General features: G+C 41.4%; 1 protein-coding gene across 4 annotated transcripts; it reads left to right on the top strand.

The window, feature by feature from the left end:
* The first annotated feature begins 4089 nt into the window (after positions 1-4089).
* Positions 4090-17155, top strand: lzts3b (leucine zipper, putative tumor suppressor family member 3b). Of its 4 annotated transcripts, none has more exons than XM_086314742.1 (8): positions 4090-4287; positions 7059-7884; positions 8813-9283; positions 9376-9543; positions 10058-10186; positions 10619-10810; positions 11994-12224; positions 14061-17155. In XM_086314742.1, exons 2-8 carry the CDS (start codon positions 7096-7098, stop codon positions 15147-15149), a joined length of 3069 nt encoding a protein of 1022 aa, XP_086170868.1. In that variant the 5' UTR covers positions 4090-4287; positions 7059-7095; the 3' UTR covers positions 15150-17155. The 4 variants fall into 4 exon arrangements, with proteins under 4 accessions (XP_086170868.1, XP_086170866.1, XP_086170867.1 ...); XM_086314740.1 differs by having other exon boundaries at positions 6935-7884; XM_086314741.1 differs by having other exon boundaries at positions 4090-4329.
* The last annotated feature ends 1321 nt before the right edge of the window (positions 17156-18476 follow it).

The raw sequence follows: 18476 nt of genomic DNA, 5'->3' as shown, positions 1-18476 counted from the left end.
CAACTGAAGCTGGTTGTCATCTGTGAGATGTCTTCAGCTTTTACAATTTGTCACATTTTTTGCTTTACACTGGCAGAAATCCCCTGACCCCTGATGTTGAGTGTTGGTAGACGCCCTCTCCTTGAGGGTTATTTTCGTCCTTCAGTTGTGACTGTCTGTCAGGAGTCAGTTGTGACGTTGAACAGCTGCGAGAAGCTTGACAGGAACAGAGTTGCTCTATCTCACTGCCTCTACTCTGTTCTGGTGCTTTCTCTATCATGCTGTTCCTTTCCTGCGCTCTGTCTCTCTCTAACTGCATGTTATGATGCAACAGAGCAGGAAAACTGTCACTTACACACTGTGAGGTGGGAGGCATCCACCTGCTGAGGGCCCCCTCAAAGAAAGTCAGATCATAAAACTTGAATATCCAGTTAAGGTCTCTGTATACATACACTCTCATGCTTTCATTCACCAAACTGTCACAAAACAGCAGAAAAGTAACACAGCTTTCCCTCCCTGTTTCACTCAGCTGTTCTTTTATGCTCAGATCAGCTGTGAAGCTGTAAAACAGCTGCTGTTCATAAGCAAAGCCCAAGTATAACTCTCTTTATTTCCAGCAGGAGTTTCCCAGAGTGAGCTGAAGTGACCACAAGGATAGCGGAAGTGTTCAGAAGACAGACCACCTGGATGGACAAGAGACAGTTTCTTTAATTTTTCTTTTATCCCCTATCAATTTAGGAAGCCCTCTACTTACTTGGTTCACCCATTCTGGACTCTGGTTTTTAAAGTAGATGCCTGACATCTTGACAAATTTCTGTTATGATATAAACAGGGATCATGAAGAAAATGCATATTTTGCCATCTTGAAAGAAGCATGTGATATCAATGTTCTTCTGCTTATTTACTGTTTTGCAGAACATGGAGTGAGAGCCGACATACCCTGGACAGGCCACCACATATTCACAGCTATAGCCCATTTAAAATCAGTTAACCTAAAGTCTATGTCTTTGGATTGTGGAATGAAGACAGAGAAGGAGAACTCCACAAAGAAAGGCCCCAGTTGGTCTAGTGGATTCAAACCCACAACCTTTTTAACGTGTTAATCATTGCACCATAACCCAACATTAGCAGACAAAAAAAACTGCATATAATTCTTAATTTGACCTCTAAAAATCTAATGTGGACTCTGTATCATCTTCTTCTTCTTTAACAACCTAAAAATGCAGTGTTAAAGTGCTAAAAGTTACATTTTAATGTGTTAATAGTAATCTAAGGAAGTTCATTTGTATCTCACAGGTTATTACCTCTTGTTTGCAAAGATATTAACATGTCTTTATTTTTTCTGGGGTTTGACATTAATGCCTTCTTTTGAGTCAGGTGACCGGTATAACAAAGGAAAAGTAAAGGGAGACAGCAGAGAAATAAAATGCATAAAATTAAGTTAAGTAAACATTAGCGCATCGTGGTGGCTAAAGGAAGAACATGCCTCAGTTGAAAGCAATGGTGCTCTCAGCTTGCAGCTGTATTGCAGCTGCGAGATTGAGTGCAAGTGAAAAAGTAAACACTACTGCCCCCTCATGGAAAATGAAGCAAATACAAGAGCACTGGGATGTTTTTCTTTAGAGATTTGACATTTCAAGGTAAGATTCTACTATCCTGCATGAGTAAGATTGGTAAGTGAGCATATGACATCAAAGGCCAACACTATACTATAAGTATCCGTAGCGCCAACTAACCTAAGTGTCTTAAATTCACTAGATAATTACTTTAGATACTTACTTAATTATTTACTACCTGTACACACATCTACACGTGGTGTGGTAAGCTTGCAGTTGTTGATTAAATTAACTTATTGCCTATTTGTCGGTCACAGCAGGCATTTTAGACAAAGACGCAACCAGTCGTAATAAGGATGTGGTGAATTTATTTAGTGGAGCTTCACCTGCCACAACAAGTCAAGGCATAACATGCAAAAAAGGAAAAAAAAATCAAATTGCTTTCAGGTACACAGAGTGGCCACTTTTTGGAGTTTTGAATTCTCTCTGTATGATTTGTGCCTCCAATCCTCTAGAGGAAGCACTGGGGCTCTTTTTCTAAACATCTGTACCTTTAAGGAGAAGCATGAGCAAGAAAACATAATGTTTTTGACCATTGTGTGAAAATACAGAAAAACAGCTCGTCGGTGAAACTTCTAAACTAAGAAAATTAAGATGAAAAAATTCATATGCATGCACATACAGACTGCTGGTGGAGTTTGTCAAAACCAAACAAAGGGATGTTCTTTTTTAACTCCACACATAAAAAGCAAATGTCAGCCTAAATGATTCTGTGGCAACTTTTGTGCTAATGTGCAAACAAGCATAATCCAAAACTAGAAGAATTTCAGGCAGGTTCATTCTATTATTCTGATAATATTATACTAATAAGTCTGCAGTTACTTCATTCAGGATGTAACAGAAATCTGGGGATTTATTACCTTATACTGGATATTTGTTAGTTCATGAATGACCAGCATTAATGAATTGTTTTGGGATTCTATATGGAGTTTAGTTAAAAAAAATTTTAGCATTATCTTTCATCGTCAGTTTGTAGAAAGCACAGGAAGCACGGGACGACTGGCCATCCTACCTATCAGGAAAAATATCTTAATCACAAACTCTACTGCTGTGGTTTCAGTAAAACTATTTTATGTCTAATATACATTAGCAATTTTCACCTCTCCTGGTTGTCTCCTGGGTGGAGTACAAGGCAAAAGAAACAACTTAAGGTATTCACGTGAGATAGATAGGGCATAAAATTGCTACTAGTTGGTCTCACTGGGTTAGTGTTATTGTTATTTTTCATGAAGTCTTGCTCTTCGTCCATCTTCTTCCTCTTATCCAATTCAGTATTGCAGGGGGGCTGGTGCCTATCCCATCTGGCATATGGCAAGAGGTAGGGTAGACCCTGGACAAGTCACCAACACACAGAGACAGACATCCATTCACACTCACATTCACATTTAGAGACACCACTTAACCTAACCCTGTCCTCCTGAGAAGGAAAAAAAGGATCTTCCCATTGAACTTGTGTGTGTGTGTGTGTGTGTGTGTGTGTGTGTGTGTGTGTGTGTGTGTGTGTGTGTGTGTGTGTGTGTTCCTGCCTCTTTGGAGCTCAAAGAGGCCACCCAAATGCATGAGATATCAACAGAAGGCCAGGAATGTCCTCTATTTAGTAGATCAGGACTTATTAAGGTTACTCAGATAATTCAAAAGATATAGGTCAAAAACAAATGTCCATTACAGAGGACATACATGAATGAGCTGGTTCTCAGGAGGCTGTGTTTGGACTTTGGGAAAAAGTCAGAGAACTCAAACAAACATGGGAAGAAAAAAGCCCCACACAGCAAGACCCCAGGCCGGATTTGAACCCAGGGCCACATCACCAAGGTGCCCCAAGTCCTGCTGTATGTCTGTAAATTACAAAAGTGAAAAGATGTAGCCCGGGGCAATTATTTTGGCTGTATGTTTTATTTTAGATGACTCTTATCTAAAATCTCTGGTTCTAGTTTGTTCTAGGCACATTTTCCACAATAAACATTACTGCTTTTGATTTACAGCTCACTGCTCTGTTTCTTCACAATCTAATACACTGCATCCCAGGCAGACAGACGAAAATAGTGACTGGCTGGAGATCATAGAGAAGGAAAAGCTGGAGAATCAGATATTTGATTCAGACACTGGTAGATACCAAAACAGAGCAAAAAGAAGCAGACAGAGACAAACCCGCAAATGAATGATCCTTTTGTTCTGCATCATCAGGCTACAGGGCAGCTTCTTATATATGTAACATATAAATATATGGGGAAAGATGTGTCAGTGTTGAGTATGTTGCATTGCCAAAAAAAAAAATCACGTGTCCTTTGTTTCATATGCGTTATGATTATGAAGATTAAGCTGACATTTACCATCCATCCATCCATCCATCCATCCATCCATCCGAGGAACTGTCCAGCATATAATACCTCTATAGGTTTTTCCCGGGGGAGAGCACTGGATGAGTGCCAAAAGGGGGCGTTTGTATCGTGCAGCCGGAGGGGCGGGACCAAAGGTGGGTGTGTGTCTCTCAGCTGATGCGCGTATCAACCGACCGACTCCATCATCAGCATCCGACGCTGACAGCGGTCGAAGACAGCATCCTTAATATTACCGAGCCACGGCATCAACGCGGAATAATTCAGAGCCCGACCGACCAGGACTGACGTCTCTGTCTTTTGACATTATTGTTTGTTGGGGCTGCCATCTTACAAAACCGCCAAGCTGCAAAATAGTGAGTAGCCTTTGATGATGGACCGCCAGGATGCTACAATCGGTAAATCAAAGCCACTGCATGATACGTCGTCAATGTCAATGACGATCTGCATTTTAATCTCGATTCATTTTTCCCAGCCAGCGAGGGTCGTGCGCTTGTGTTTTGGCACAGGCCTAGCAAGTAATTGTTTGGGAGCGCAGTCGATTCAGGGCTTGATGCGGATGCTGCTAAAGCCGCCCTTGCCGCCCAGGGATGCAGAGAAAACGGAGAGAGGGAGTCGTGAGGGGAGGGGAATGGGGCAGAGCAGCAGACAGATAGGCAGTGTATTTTACTACTACTACTATTCACCCAAGTGGAAGTAAACCTCTAGTAAATGGCCTGAGAAAGGGAAGTGCATTGCTTGACTGCGCCCTTATCTATCTATCTATCTATCGATCGATCGATCTTTCTACTGTATGATTTTGGTTGATGTAAAAATATCCTGAATCCTACTTTGCGATTCAGAGTAGTGGGTGGCTGCAGATTATACACATATAAACATAGCTTATGTAGGCCATATCAAGGCTTCTGTGTTCTTATCCTTCTCTACAGAGTATATGCTCCTCAGAGTTCCCTGTTTATTTGGCAAACCAAGCTAAAAAATGAATGCACTCTGTTATATCAGTTTTGTGATATATTCTGCTTTCTTAGATTCAGTTTTAGATGTTGGTTCGGTTTTGTGGCTGGTTTTGTTTTCAGGGTTGTTGAATTTTATCTTTGGCCTGTACTAGACAAAATAAGTAAACTGCTAACAGGCCACAAAGAGATTCAAGTGGCACTCACCCATGGTCCCAGGTTGGACTCAGATGGTAATGTTGTTATGTTTAGCATTAGGGTTTCCACTGAGAGATGTGTGTAACATGTAGTCTTCTTTCGCCGAAAGGGACTCATAAAATGAATAGAAACCACAATCATTGCAGTGCAGTTCAGGTCACTTCAAAATAACATCTTTCATATATGTGCTTTTCTTAAAACTGTTTTAGAGACATGTCAATTCCACTTTATGGTAATTTCATTATAGTTTGTGTTGCTGCTGAATTGTACACCATCGCCCTTCTTTTATTGTAGAAATAGTAGAAACTGACTGTGACTACAGTAAATGGGAAGGGTATTTACAGGCCTCTCTGATAGACTGGAGTCCTAATTGCATAACATGCAAAAAAGAAAAAAAAAAACACATTTACCTTGGAGTATTTAAGATGTATTATTGGTGGATGATTGCAAATAAATTTGCTGTTAATCAAACAGTGCAACAGCCTGAGCTGTTGCACTGTTTGCCCGGTGGATAAACCAGGCTTAAGTATAGTGATGTAGGTCCGCAGAAGTAAAAACTACATCTTCTACAATGATGCAAAGTTATTCCAGAGCTGATATCCAACTGCTTTAATTGGGTGTACCTAATAATCTGGCCACATTAACAGGAATACACTTTGTGCAAAGTTTACACAGTCCTGCAATAAGAACATTTTTGCAGCAGTTTTGATGTTGAGATTCCAAAATAAAGATGTTGGAGATAAGTTGACAAGTGGTGATATTTGTGTTGGTTTGTGCCACACTACAGATGTTCTCAATGTTCTCAACAGGTCCTTTTCCTGTTTACATGCTCCAAAATGTACTGAGCATAACATCATTAGCTTTATACCCAATGAATTCCATATAAGCCCAGTTTGGATGCTGTGATTTTTCTCAGATGCCCACTATAGAAAATAACCTTCTATACAATGCACTGGTTACCATCTATATGTGTGATTAGTGTTTACAGTATTTCTACACAGCTCCACCCTAAACCCACTCTATCTGGATTTCTGTGATTCCTGGTGTTTCATTTCTATCACAGTTGCTTAGAAAGAGGTCTGACAGGAAAGTATAATAGACCACAAACATCATCACATGTACATGTCAAGTTCTTTTATAGTTTTTTTTTAATGGGTTAAGTGAGATGTTGTTTTATGTTGCAATATTGTTCCATTATTTTTATACATTGTGTAGGAGTGATGTCTGAGGAGGAAGCAAAGGGAAAAAATCAGGGAATGAAACTACATCTATCTGATGCAAAGCAAACAAAAAAGAATAATTGTGAGCTTTCCTCAAAAAAAGAGGCTGTGATTGTTGCAGGGCTGGGTTTTTTTTGCACTGTATTCCTGGATTTGTGACCATAGAAAAAGGGAAAACAAACAAGCTAACAAAACAAACAAACAATAGACACATACCCTCATCCTCCAGCTCAGTGATGCTAATGGACACCAAATCTGCATAGTCCGTGTTTTGTATTGGACTGGTATAAGTGACCTGTTCACACTATATCTTATAACTTATGAACATAAACAAAAAAGTCTGAAATTAGTTTGAGAATTTTCACTTTTACTTAGAACATGTTTACAGAGATTAGTGTTGTGATTTCATCATCAAGCTGGAGAAAGTCTTATTTTTATGTTTTATTTTTTCCCTCACTATGCACAGAGTTGTCCAGACTTATCTATCTGACCCTTTTCATTTTTATCATGGTGGGAGGACCACGCTGCCCCTGTATGTGGGCTGGAATCTCTTCTGCAGTTGTTATTGTATAACTAGTCATTATGCAATTACAATATTGTATAACTCCTTTCGTTTTTCTGTGTTCCTCTAGTGTGTGTGCCCCCACTACCTGCATTAGGTTGTGATGACCCACACTACTTCCAAATGTATCTGTGACCCTCCCCAATCCTGACTCCTAACCTCTAATCCTGACCTTTGACCCCCACTATGGGCAGTGTTGGCAGTGGGGTGGCAGGAGAGCAGGAGTTTGCCATGAAGTCTGTGGGCACGAGGACCACCCTGCCCCGAGCACCTCCTCTCTCTCGCCGTTGCCCTGCTGATCGCAGCTGCAGCGCAGAGCGGCTGCCACGCCCCCCGGCGACTATATCAGACGGGACGGCCTCTAGCGATGAACGAGGGAGTGTTAGTATCGGGACTGGGACCTGTACCGGGACTGACCGACCCACCGAAACAGCCTCCTCCACCAACACTGAATGCACCATGACAGCCCCGTCCAACAACAACCAGTTGGACTGTGGCAACGGAGCGGGCAGGAGGGAGTGGGAGAGGCAGCGTGAGAGGGGGAGAGACAGGGACCGGGACCGAGACTGGGACCGGGAGAGGTTAGAGAGGGAACGAGAGAGGGAGAGGAACCGGGAGAGGGAGCGGGAAAGAGTGGAGAGGGAGAGGCTGGAACGTGAGAGGGAACGCGAGAGGGAGCGAGCCAGAGAGCGGGAACGAGAGAGGATTGAAAGGGAGAAGATAGAAAGGGAGAGAGAGCGCGAGAGAGAGAGGGAGAGGGAGCGAGAAAGAGAGAGGCTGGAGAACGAGAGGATGGAAAGAGAGCGAGAGAGGGAAATGCAGGCTGCAGGTTTAGATGTTTGTGGGAACATTGTGGGTCGAGGGGCCAGTGAGAAGAGCAGTGTTGGGATGAGCCAACACCAGCACAGAGAGATGGCAGCCGTCAGAGCCGACAGCGAGAACAATCCAGCCGGCCATAACCACAACCCTCCAAACCACAACCCGCCCAAGATCATGCCTGTGTCAGGAAAACTTGAACAGGTACTTCACACACAGCAGGTCAGCACCTTCAGAGAGGGATTCAAAACAAATCTATTGGGTTACAAGTTAGCAAGAACGGGAAATTATATTTATTTTTGTGACTCTTCTGGAGCTTTTTCCCCCAGAACATTTGTGCATTTCACACAGCTTTAAATTGTTAGCCGAGTGTAAATTATTGCAATGAATCACTCTGAGGAGAAAGTTTTAAACACCACTGATTTACATGATACTCTTATATTAAGACTATAAAACATTAGATTTCATTTTTTCCAAGTATGTTTTAACTCAAACTTCCTTTTTTTTCTCATTATTTTATTAAGAAACAGTGTAAACAGTTCATCTTTTCTATGTTGTTTTCCAAAATCTTCAGAATAAAGCACCATCTTTCCACAAACTGTTTCTTTGCTGAGGTTTTTGTGGAGCGCTACTAACACAAAGCAATTTTTTTTTTTTAAAGATGGCAACTTTATTTGGATGTCAAAGATTATTGAAGCTGTATATTAACGTTCACACGCAATAACTTTTAAAAAGCATGAGCTCTGTAAAATGATCTCGTGTTTTTCGTGAGATCTGCTTAGGCTGCTGCCCCCATGACCTGGTCCCGGATAAGCGGAAGATGATGGATGGATGGAGATCTGTAAAAACAGATAGTTATAGTAACCATCAAAAACATATACTTGAGGAATATAATGCATGCCACGTGAAAAATGAGTATTAGTAGGAAGAAATAAATTCAAAAACTATTGTTTTAAGTGGTTTTAAATACATAAAACTTTACATAATATCAGGTTCAGCATTCAAATACATAATATCATCATTTTATTGCTGAAATTTGTACTTTGTTTTACTTTTGTCTGTAAACTGTAGCTCATATGGCTCACATTTTTTTTGACTGTCATTCTTCTGTCCCTCTTCTTGTCTTTCACAGGCAATGCAGAACAACTCAGGCCTTGTGCGTCCTTCTGCATTCAAGCCAGTGGTGCCCAAGAGCTTCCACTCCATGCAGAATCTGGTAGGCCAGGCAGGAGGGGCTGGAAATGAGGGAAAGCATGAGGGAAGGAGTGAAGGGTTCAGCGAGGGCAGAGTAGGCAGGAGAGGCAGGGATGGAGGAGGAGGTGAGTCAGGAGAGGTCCCAGAAGCCCTGCTCCTTGATCAGGACAGCCCAGTGAGGGTTAGCAGAAGTGATGGAGGGGGAACTGGTAATGAAGTGGTTCAGGGAGGCATGTCCGATTCAGGGAGAAACTCCCTGACCAGTCTGCCCACCTACACGGGCTCAGGGTCTGGTTGTGGACCCCCAGCAGTCCTGGGGCCTCTCAGTGCTTCTACCAGCCACATCAACAGATTGGGCATGGTTGGAGCCGCTGCAGGCCTAGAGAAGCTGGAGAAGCCTGGCTACCAGGTGCAGCCATCATCCATGCTTGCTTTGTCTAAGACTAAATGGGCCCTGCTCTTATCATATTTGATGTACCGTGATGTGTTTCTCACCTTCAGAATGGGATCAGCGCCTCAGACAGCGGCCGGTCCTCCTCAGGAAAGAGCTCTTCGTCCTATCAGAGGCTGAGCCACCTGAGTGACGCTCCAGCACCTCTACGCCCCTCTCCCTCCTCGGATGACATCATCCAGGACCTCGAGGATCGCTTGTGGGAGAAAGAGCAAGAGGTCAGAGCCCGCTCAAAAATATCTGACACATGTTAGCATTTAAAGGGCCATTTCACCTCAGACATGAGTTTGTTTTGATTTACATTCTCAGATTTCTTTTCCAAAAGGGCTACCACACCAGTACATTTGAGATTAATGACATTTGAATTTTTGTACACAGAACATTGTAATTAAAAACATAGAGAAAAGACGTGAGATCATTCCTTTGCTTTAATCAAATGTGACTTAGGTTGGCCCATTGTATTTGGATGAAACTAAACTGTATCATTCCCAAACTGTTAATAATTATTATTATTATTATTTACCCTATAAATAATGTGATATAATTGATGCAACAATGTGAACATGGCCACATAGGTGAAAATTGTAAAGATTAAGATTTGGATTTGTTTTAAACACCTGAGAATTAAATCTGTCACATTTTACAAATACTACATTCCTCACACATAAAGTTTACTGCCTTCCTACAGTCTGATAGAGTTTCCACTTCCATATGCTGCTTTCCGTTCATCAGGTGCAGCATATGCGCAGAAACCTGGACCAAAGTGAGGCAGCGATCATTCAGGTGTTTGAGGAGAAGCAACGTGTCTGGGAGCGACAGATGGATGAGCTGAGACAAAACTATGCCTCACGTCTGCAGCAGGTGACTTCATTGCAAACTTTCATGCAAAATAATGTTAAGGTGCATTTGCACTTTGTTTTCTTTACTCCAAACGAAAATGATGGAAAGTTTATTAAAGAAATTCTCTGTCAGATTAGTAAGACTACAGAAATTGCATTATATGAAAATGTATTAGGATAGGTTCAAGTGATGGTTATAAAAGAATTTCTATTACAGTTTAAAAACCTTTAGAAAAGCTACATGTGAAGTAGATGTAAGCTTTTAAATGGTTAATATGGCACTCAAGAAATAAGAAAATATAGCTAAAATCCAGTATATTATAAAAAGCATTTAAACACTATACATGTTCTAAACTTTCATAGCGTAATGTATCAGCGTATGTTATTAACTTGTCTAATCATACACTGGTCTTCCAAGTGTAGATATGTTCAAAGCTTGCATTTTCATCTGCAGGTTACCCGTCGTGCTCAGCGTTCCCAGACTGCCCTGCAGGCCCAGATAACCCGTCTGTCCCAGGACAAAAGGAGGCTCCAGGAGGAGATGGCGGCTCTGTTGGCCCAGAGAGAGGAGCTGGAGAGAAAATGTTTGGATTACAGGAAGGAGCAGGCTGACATCTTGCCTCGTCTGGAGGAGACCAAATGGGAGGTGAGATGCGAGGACATGTCGAGATGTTGGGATTGATGAGTACTCAGAATATGTGCATGTGCGTGGGAAATTAACTTTGCTGTGTAATTTTAAAAGTGGTCAAACAGGTTGTGATTCTTTATTTAAAAAATAAGACTTTTTTCTGAAGGAAAAGCACATGTTGACGCCTTGTGTTTGATTTTAAAAGAGGGATTATTGCTTATTCTGTGAAAATCTACTTAAGTGATCTACATAGAATATTGACTTATCAAATTATTATTTTTAAACTACTGGGTGAGGTGATAAGAAAGAAAACTGTCGCCAAATATGTTCAAAGTATGAAGGTCACAAATATTTTGTCCCCAAACTGAAATGAAAAATGGTTCAACCTGTTGCAAAAGAACCAAGGAAACCTTCATATAATAGTAACTGAGCACCAAGATAAAGGCATATCGCAGCCTGAATACAACATTTTTATCAGTGAAAGTTTACCAAAAGGCATTTTGACCAGTCTCAATAATTTAAAAGGAATACCTTTTGGACAGCTAAGACAAATTAAGGTCCTTGGATTAAGTCACATTAGCTGTAAAAGTCCCCACTATGCTGATTTATAAGTTGTGTGATGAGGTGTCTTGATGAACACGAAATCAGAGTTGTCAATCACAGATCATGGCTTCATCAAACAGTGCTGCTCTCCAGAGACCTGGTATGAGTCTTGATCTTTATGGAAAACAGTGTAAAGTTACAGTTTGGAGAAGGTACAGCTGAACTTCAGAGCAGTTTTCTCAGACAGTCAAACCATCAGATAGTAAGTATGGAACGCCCATTAAGTGCCACAGAAAGCATTTGATTGGACAGTTAATCTCAAAAGGGTGCAGTACACTCTGTTAGGTTAAAGGTTTCAGTATTTTTGGCGATGCTATTTTGCAATGCAAGTGCTGATGCAGAGGTGTTTTAAGTTCTGTTTATATTTGTTTGTCGGTTAGCAGGACTACATCAAAAACCAAAAGTCATTAAAGTTAGAAAATTGGACCACAGCACTTTCTTGTATTAGTTCAAATAAATGTTTACACAGAAAATCAAATGCGGGACGTCTTTTTCTTTTTTTTAATTGAAGTTTTGCATGTATGCAATCTGTCTGTATGAAATGAGATAGGGAGCACATTTACAAAATACCTCTCACTGTCTAACCTTCCTGTGGCAGGTGTGCCAGAAAGCAGGAGAGATCTCCTTGCTGAAGCAGCAGCTGAGGGAAAGTCAGGCTGAAGTGACCCAGCGAGCTGGAGAGATGGTGGCCCTGAGAGGCCAGCTAAAGGAGCTCAATGCCCAGCTGAGGGAACGGGAGGAGGTCATGCTGGGCCTGAAGGACTCCTACAGCAGCAAGAGTGTGGAGCTGGAGAAGTGTGAGGGAGAGCTGAGGAGGACTCTGTCTGAGGTAGGTTTTCAGTCACACCTGAGGACTAAACAATAACGATTACAAATAACAGAAAGCAAAATCATATGAATACTTTATATTAGATTAGATTAGATGAAACTTTATTAATCCCTCGGGTGGGTTCCTCCAGGAAATTCAGTTTCCAGTAGCACAGCACCGACAGAAGTTGCATGTTACAGATACAATAAGGGGAATGAGAGTAAGGATATAAGCATAAATATACCATATATACATATATAAATACAGAATATATAATATGGATAAATAGGATTGCACATTTGAGTGAATATATTGCACAGTGATTATTGCAAATGGTAAATGGCCTGTATTTGTATAGCGCTTTACTTAGTCCCTACGGACCCCAAAGTGCTTTACACTACATTCAGTCATCCACCCATTCACACACACATTCACACACTGGTGATGGCAAGCTACATTACCATCAAGTCGAATATAAGAAAAAAATATTGCAAATATTGCACAGTGTAAAAAAACACTACAGCTGAGATGTTCCTGCCCTCCTTTGTCCCCCTGTTACCCCTCCAGTGAGGAGTTAAACAGTCTGACTGTGTGACAAAGGAGTTTTTAAGTCTGTTGCTTTTTGACTTTCTGGAGAAGCAACCTGTCGCTGAATAGGCTCCTCTGATTGTTTACGACCGTGTGCAGCATTGTCCATAATGTCCAGCAGTTTCTTTAATGTCCTTTTCTCTGCCACTGTCACCAGAGTATATAAATATATAAATCAATCATTCATTAATATATTACATAAAAAATAATAGTAGCTGATTAAACTGAATTGGTCTCATAAAATATGCCATAGCTTCCCCTGTATAAAAAATTCAGCACAGTCATATTTAATATATTAGTTGCAATATGTTCGTAAGGGTTTGTAATTGAATTAATGAGTCCAACACTGGTTCAGTGTACCTGCTGAAGCTCTGAATCAACAGACACCAAACAGCACAGATGGATATTCAGAATTTTATGCACATAAATGTAATCAAGATTCAAGATTACTGAATCAAGATTCACTTAATCTCAGACAAGATATCAAACTACAGATGAAAGTTCGTCTATGCGGCTAAATATATTTACAAGATAAATTTAAGTGTTCATTTTAATTAATATGTATTGCATTCTCTATATAAATATAAACATATATATAAACAATAAGCAAAATGTCATAATTACAGGCCTAAAGATCATTATCCAGGCCTTTGATAACATACTTCCCATTCTTTACATTTACTGCCATCATTATGTGATGCCAGCATGAGCTTTCTATGTTACTGTAAAATAATAATAAAACATTATCTCATGACCCGTGGCCCACTTGTTTGGTGCAGGTTGAAAATTAAGACAATCGAAACAATCGAAGCCCAGATTTTGCATTTGGTGGAGACAGCTGGCTGCTTCAGAGTCCACAAAAAGTGCAACACGGTGCCGCTCGCACTCCGAAGCAGTCGGGAAACAATTTACAACAAGTGAGATTGCCGGATTGGGATGTTTACCACCAAATCTAGATTGTTGTGTGTTTAATCCTCAAAATCCTTTGGAGGGATTTCAAAAACTTGGCAAGGAGACTAGGACAAATTGGGGATTGGGCAACATTATATATAACAGCTGCAACATTTTTTTCCTTTTGTGCTGAATGAGCTCGTAATCAGCTTACACACATAGAGTAAAATGTCTGTGTACCTTGGTTATTTTTTAGTTAAGGAGGCGTGTTTACATTTTTTTGAAATAAAACATATACATGTGTCCTATGCTAAAGCACACATAGATTGAGTTCAAATAAGGTTTCCTATAATAGCTGTTACCTTTTCCTTTCTGCAGGTAACCATCCTTAGAGAGAAGCTGGGTGTATTTGAAGCGGAGGTGCTAAGTTTAAAACGGGCTCTGAGTGAAGTGAGCAGAGGGGCAGAAGTTGTTGTGAGCCCTAACTTGGCTGCTGCAGGGCTGCTGCCTCCATGGGGAGGTGTCCACTGCCCACGAAACCCAAATGAGCCCTCAACAAACTCCCTCACCCCCACGTCTGACACCCTGCTAAGCCTTCAGAGTGATGAAGCCAAAGCCCAAAGGCAGGAAGCTCAGAGACAAGAGAGGCAACAACGCGAAGAAGCTCAGTGGCGTGACGTGCAGCAACGGCAAGACCCGCACGTTCCACAGGACCTTCAGATGCGTCAGGATGCCCAAATCCGACCAGAGGCCCAACTCCGCCAGGAGGCACAGCTGCGCCAAGAGGCTCACCTGCGTCATGAAGCCCAGATCCGTCAAGAGGTCCAACTACGCCAAGAAGCGCAGCTGCGTCAAGAAGCGCAGCTCCGTCAGGAGGCCCAACTTCGTCATGAGGCTCAAATGCGTCAAGAGGCCCAGCTACGTCACGAGTCCCAACTCTGCCAGGATGGTCACCAGCCACAGAGGGTCCAGGAGGGTCACTGGGATGAAGCGGGGGAGCTGCGTAGGCAGCTAGAGCAGTTGCAGGCTGCATTACGGCTGGAGCGACAGCAACGGGAACGTCAGGCCCTCAACTTCGACCAGGAGCGCCACACCTGGCAGGACGAGAAGGAGCGGGTTTTGAAATACCAGGCACAGCTGCAGCTCAGCTATGTGGAAACACTGCAGAAGAACCAGGCCTTGGAAAAACGTATGAGCCAGCTGGGAGCTAAACAAACCACAACCACCACCACCACCACTGTTACCACTATCACAACTACTTCCCCCACCTCCTCTAATTCTCCACCTCCGCCACCACCAGCTCTCTCATCTCTGTCTCCTCAGCCTCTGCCGTCTCTCTCTGGCCCTATCGCCCTCACCCTCTCTCCACCTTGTGAAGACCAAAAGGGCCCTCCTTCCCTCCACCAGCTTGCGCCTCCCTGGGCAGGACCCTCACGCCTGGAGAGGATCGAGTCAACTGAGATATAGAGACACCTCCATGGAGGAAATTCTCCATTTCGCACCATTCACAGTGACCAAGGCCTCTCACACAAAGCCACTTCAGCATACAGTAGAAAAACAATTCAGTCTACAATAGAATAAACCAGTACAGTCTGACATACTTTTCAAAGCAACCATAGACACAAAGCAGCAACAGGAGCCGACTGTTAAAATGCAACAAGAACAAAGTCATCTCAACAGGATCTTAACAACACGAATCATTATCGATGATATTTTCAAGCTCCTAAGCAGCCTTTCTATCACTAGTTGCTAATTGCAGCATCCAACATAATCAGTGTTCATGAAAAGTGTGCCACGCTAACGGATGGCAGCAAAACAAAATATTAAATGACGGTGTTTAGATTACAGCGCTAAAACACGAGTCATTTAATGCCAATGCTAGAAAAGGACCAAGACAATCAGGGATATTGTCAGAAACGATCAACAGGAATATAATGTGGTATTTATTCATTGTAAGTCTGTGTCACTGGTTATGTAAAAGTAGAATTAGTGGTCAGAGTGTGTGATGTTAACATTTTTGGCCAGAGAGCGCCTTACTCCAGTCTTTCCAGCATGTGTATGCTGGGAACAGTTAGTGGTGGGGGGGGGGGGGAATCAAGTGTGATGATTTCAGCGCTTTAATCGCGACATTAATTATCAGCAAACCAGTCAAACAGAAGTGTGGCTGGACTATTTAATTTGTAATCCCAGCAGTTAGTAACGTCAGCGGTCTCGCAGACTGATTCAGTTTATTTCAAGTCATTTCATGCACAGGGTCCAACACACATGGCCCATTTAAACACATTATTAAGACCAACAGAGTTTATATTTTCTACAAATTGAATTTAAATAGATATGTTTAGCAGATAATCAGCCCCAAATGCAGGCAGAACAGGTTTCAGGACACAGGAGAACGTGGTTCACCTTCGCTCCAGTATTCCTGCGGTGACTAACAATGAACACCAGGGGTCACTGGAGAGCTTTCACCGCTCCGCTAGCAGATGATGTGAATGGAAGCACACAATTTGAATTTGGTTATTATGATAATTGTGTCATTCACAGCCAAGACATCTGTCAAAGCAGTACTTATCCCCAAAGTTAAAATTTTTATAGAATGTATGATAATCTAGAAAGAAATACTTATAATAGTTATAGATTGTACATTTTTGTGTACGAGAGAAAGCGAGAGCGTGTGCGAGCGAGTGCGTGCATGTGTGTAAACATATGAAAGGCTTCAGCTTATGAGATTGAGGATAGAGGGACTAGTGGCAATAGAGCAAGTGAAGATATAATATAAGCAAAGGGGGATTTTCTCTACAGTAACATGTACATCAAAGCTTGTGAGACTTACATTTCAAACTGAGGAGGTGTGTTTATGCTGGAAAGTCTTACTTTCTTCTGTATATTTCGTTTCGATAAAGCAGGGGATAAGGAAGTGAAAAAAAATCAGACGAGTGGAGAGTCTGCCCCTTTAAAGGGAGAATTCAGGCTAACTGCACTATGTAGTTTCCTACACACAAGTTATGATGTACAGTAGACTCAGATGTGAATATCATGGCTTTTATATGTGTTGTTATGCCAGCATACAAAGATGTTGCTCAAGAATATTAACTTATCTCTAAGGTATTATATAGTATTATCATCTTTATTACTGTTATTATATTATGGTGAACTGACAGAGAAAAAAATATGTGCCATTTGAGCTTTCCTTTATGTGGTTTTTGTTTTTGTTTGTTTTTTAACTGTGTAGATAGCCTATCGGCCTACCATGATGGTGCAATCATAGCAACCCTGTCCAAAAATGATGTTCCTTTTTGATGTAGGTGATAAATGTAGTTACAGTATTGCATTGTTTAGAGAACAAAATGCCACCGATTTTATACATATTTCCAATTTATTGTTTGCATTTATGTTACTAGTACTGCTCTGGCTTGATTCAAACCCACCTCTTTGTTAAATTCAGCAGAACTAATAAAGATATGTGAATAATTCAACCCTTTTAGTTCTTCAGTTGTTCTTATGTTTAAGACTAAACATTTGACTCTGGAAATCAAGTTTGAAAAATCTGACCAAAAGAAATATTTTTATATAATGATATAATGATATATGAAATAATAATTATTACGCTCTGAGTTAGCACCTCAGAGCAAAAAGGCTGCGTGTTTAAATTCAAATTTATCAGGATAAATTTGTATGTGCTCTCTGTCCCTCATTCTGGGTACCCCTGTTTACATCACCATCCACATATATGTATGTTCTAAATTGGCCATAGGTGTGGATGTGAACATAAGCTAGTGTCTGTCTCGCGCCCCAAAGAAAGCTGCTGTCGAGACAGATGATGGGTGGATGGAAGTTGTTACATTGTCTCTTAAAGCAGTGGTTTCCCATTCATTCCCCTCAGATTATTTACAAAGTAGAAGGAGATCAAAAAAAATATCAGTCATTTTTTTTCTTTATACTTCTAAAAACCTCTAAAAAGCATTCAACTTACCGGCCACTTTGTCAGACACACCTGCAATTTAGGCATGCAGGTGCATCCTGAAGATTAAACTGTCCATCAGAATAGGGAAGAAAGGTGACTGAAGTTTGTTGTTTGTAGTAGTCGATCTGGTCTGCCTCCTCCAAAACCTGCTGGGCAACTGCGATTTGCCCACACAAACATCTCTACGGTTTACAGAAAATGGTCTGTAAATCAACCATTCTAAGTAGAAATGCCTTGTGCCAAAGGTCAGAGGAGAATGGCCAGACTGTCTGAAGATAAGAGGAAGGAAACAGCAACTCCAATAACTACTTGTTACAACCAAGGTATACAGAAAAGCATGTCTGAATGCACAATTATCCTTGAAGCAGGTGGAGTACAGCAGCAGAAGACCACAAGTATAACTCATGTGAGCTAAGACTCACCAAAATTCAGTGACAAAAGATTGTAAACTGTTGCCTGGTCAGATGAGTCTCAGTTTCTGCTGTGAATTGTAGATGGTAGAGTCTAGATTTTGTAAACAAGCTAAACATTCTGCCTTGTATTAAATGTTGAGTATTGTTGCAGATTGTGTCCATCCCTTTATCACCACAATGTACCCATTTTCTGATAGCTGCTTTCAGCAGGATAACTTCACAAAGCACATCTCATGTCAAATTGGTTTCTTGAACATGACAATGAGTTCCCTGTACTCAAATGGCCTCAGCAGTCACCAGATGTCAATCCACCTTTGGAATGTGGTGGAATGGGAGATTCACACCAAAGCTGTGGTTCCTGCAGTAATTGCATGATGCCATCATATCATTATGGTCCAAACTCTCTGAGGAATGTTTCCA

This window comes from Aulonocara sp. 'chitande type north' Nkhata Bay, linkage group LG12, assembly GCF_057382095.1.
Source record: "Aulonocara sp. 'chitande type north' Nkhata Bay isolate Kocher_YH1m ecotype deep benthic linkage group LG12, A_spYH_male_GT1.1, whole genome shotgun sequence".
NCBI lineage: Eukaryota > Metazoa > Chordata > Actinopteri > Cichliformes > Cichlidae > Aulonocara > Aulonocara sp. 'chitande type north' Nkhata Bay.
The sequence above is the reverse complement of the archived record's forward strand: the minus strand, read 5'-3'. Positions and strand labels throughout refer to the sequence as shown.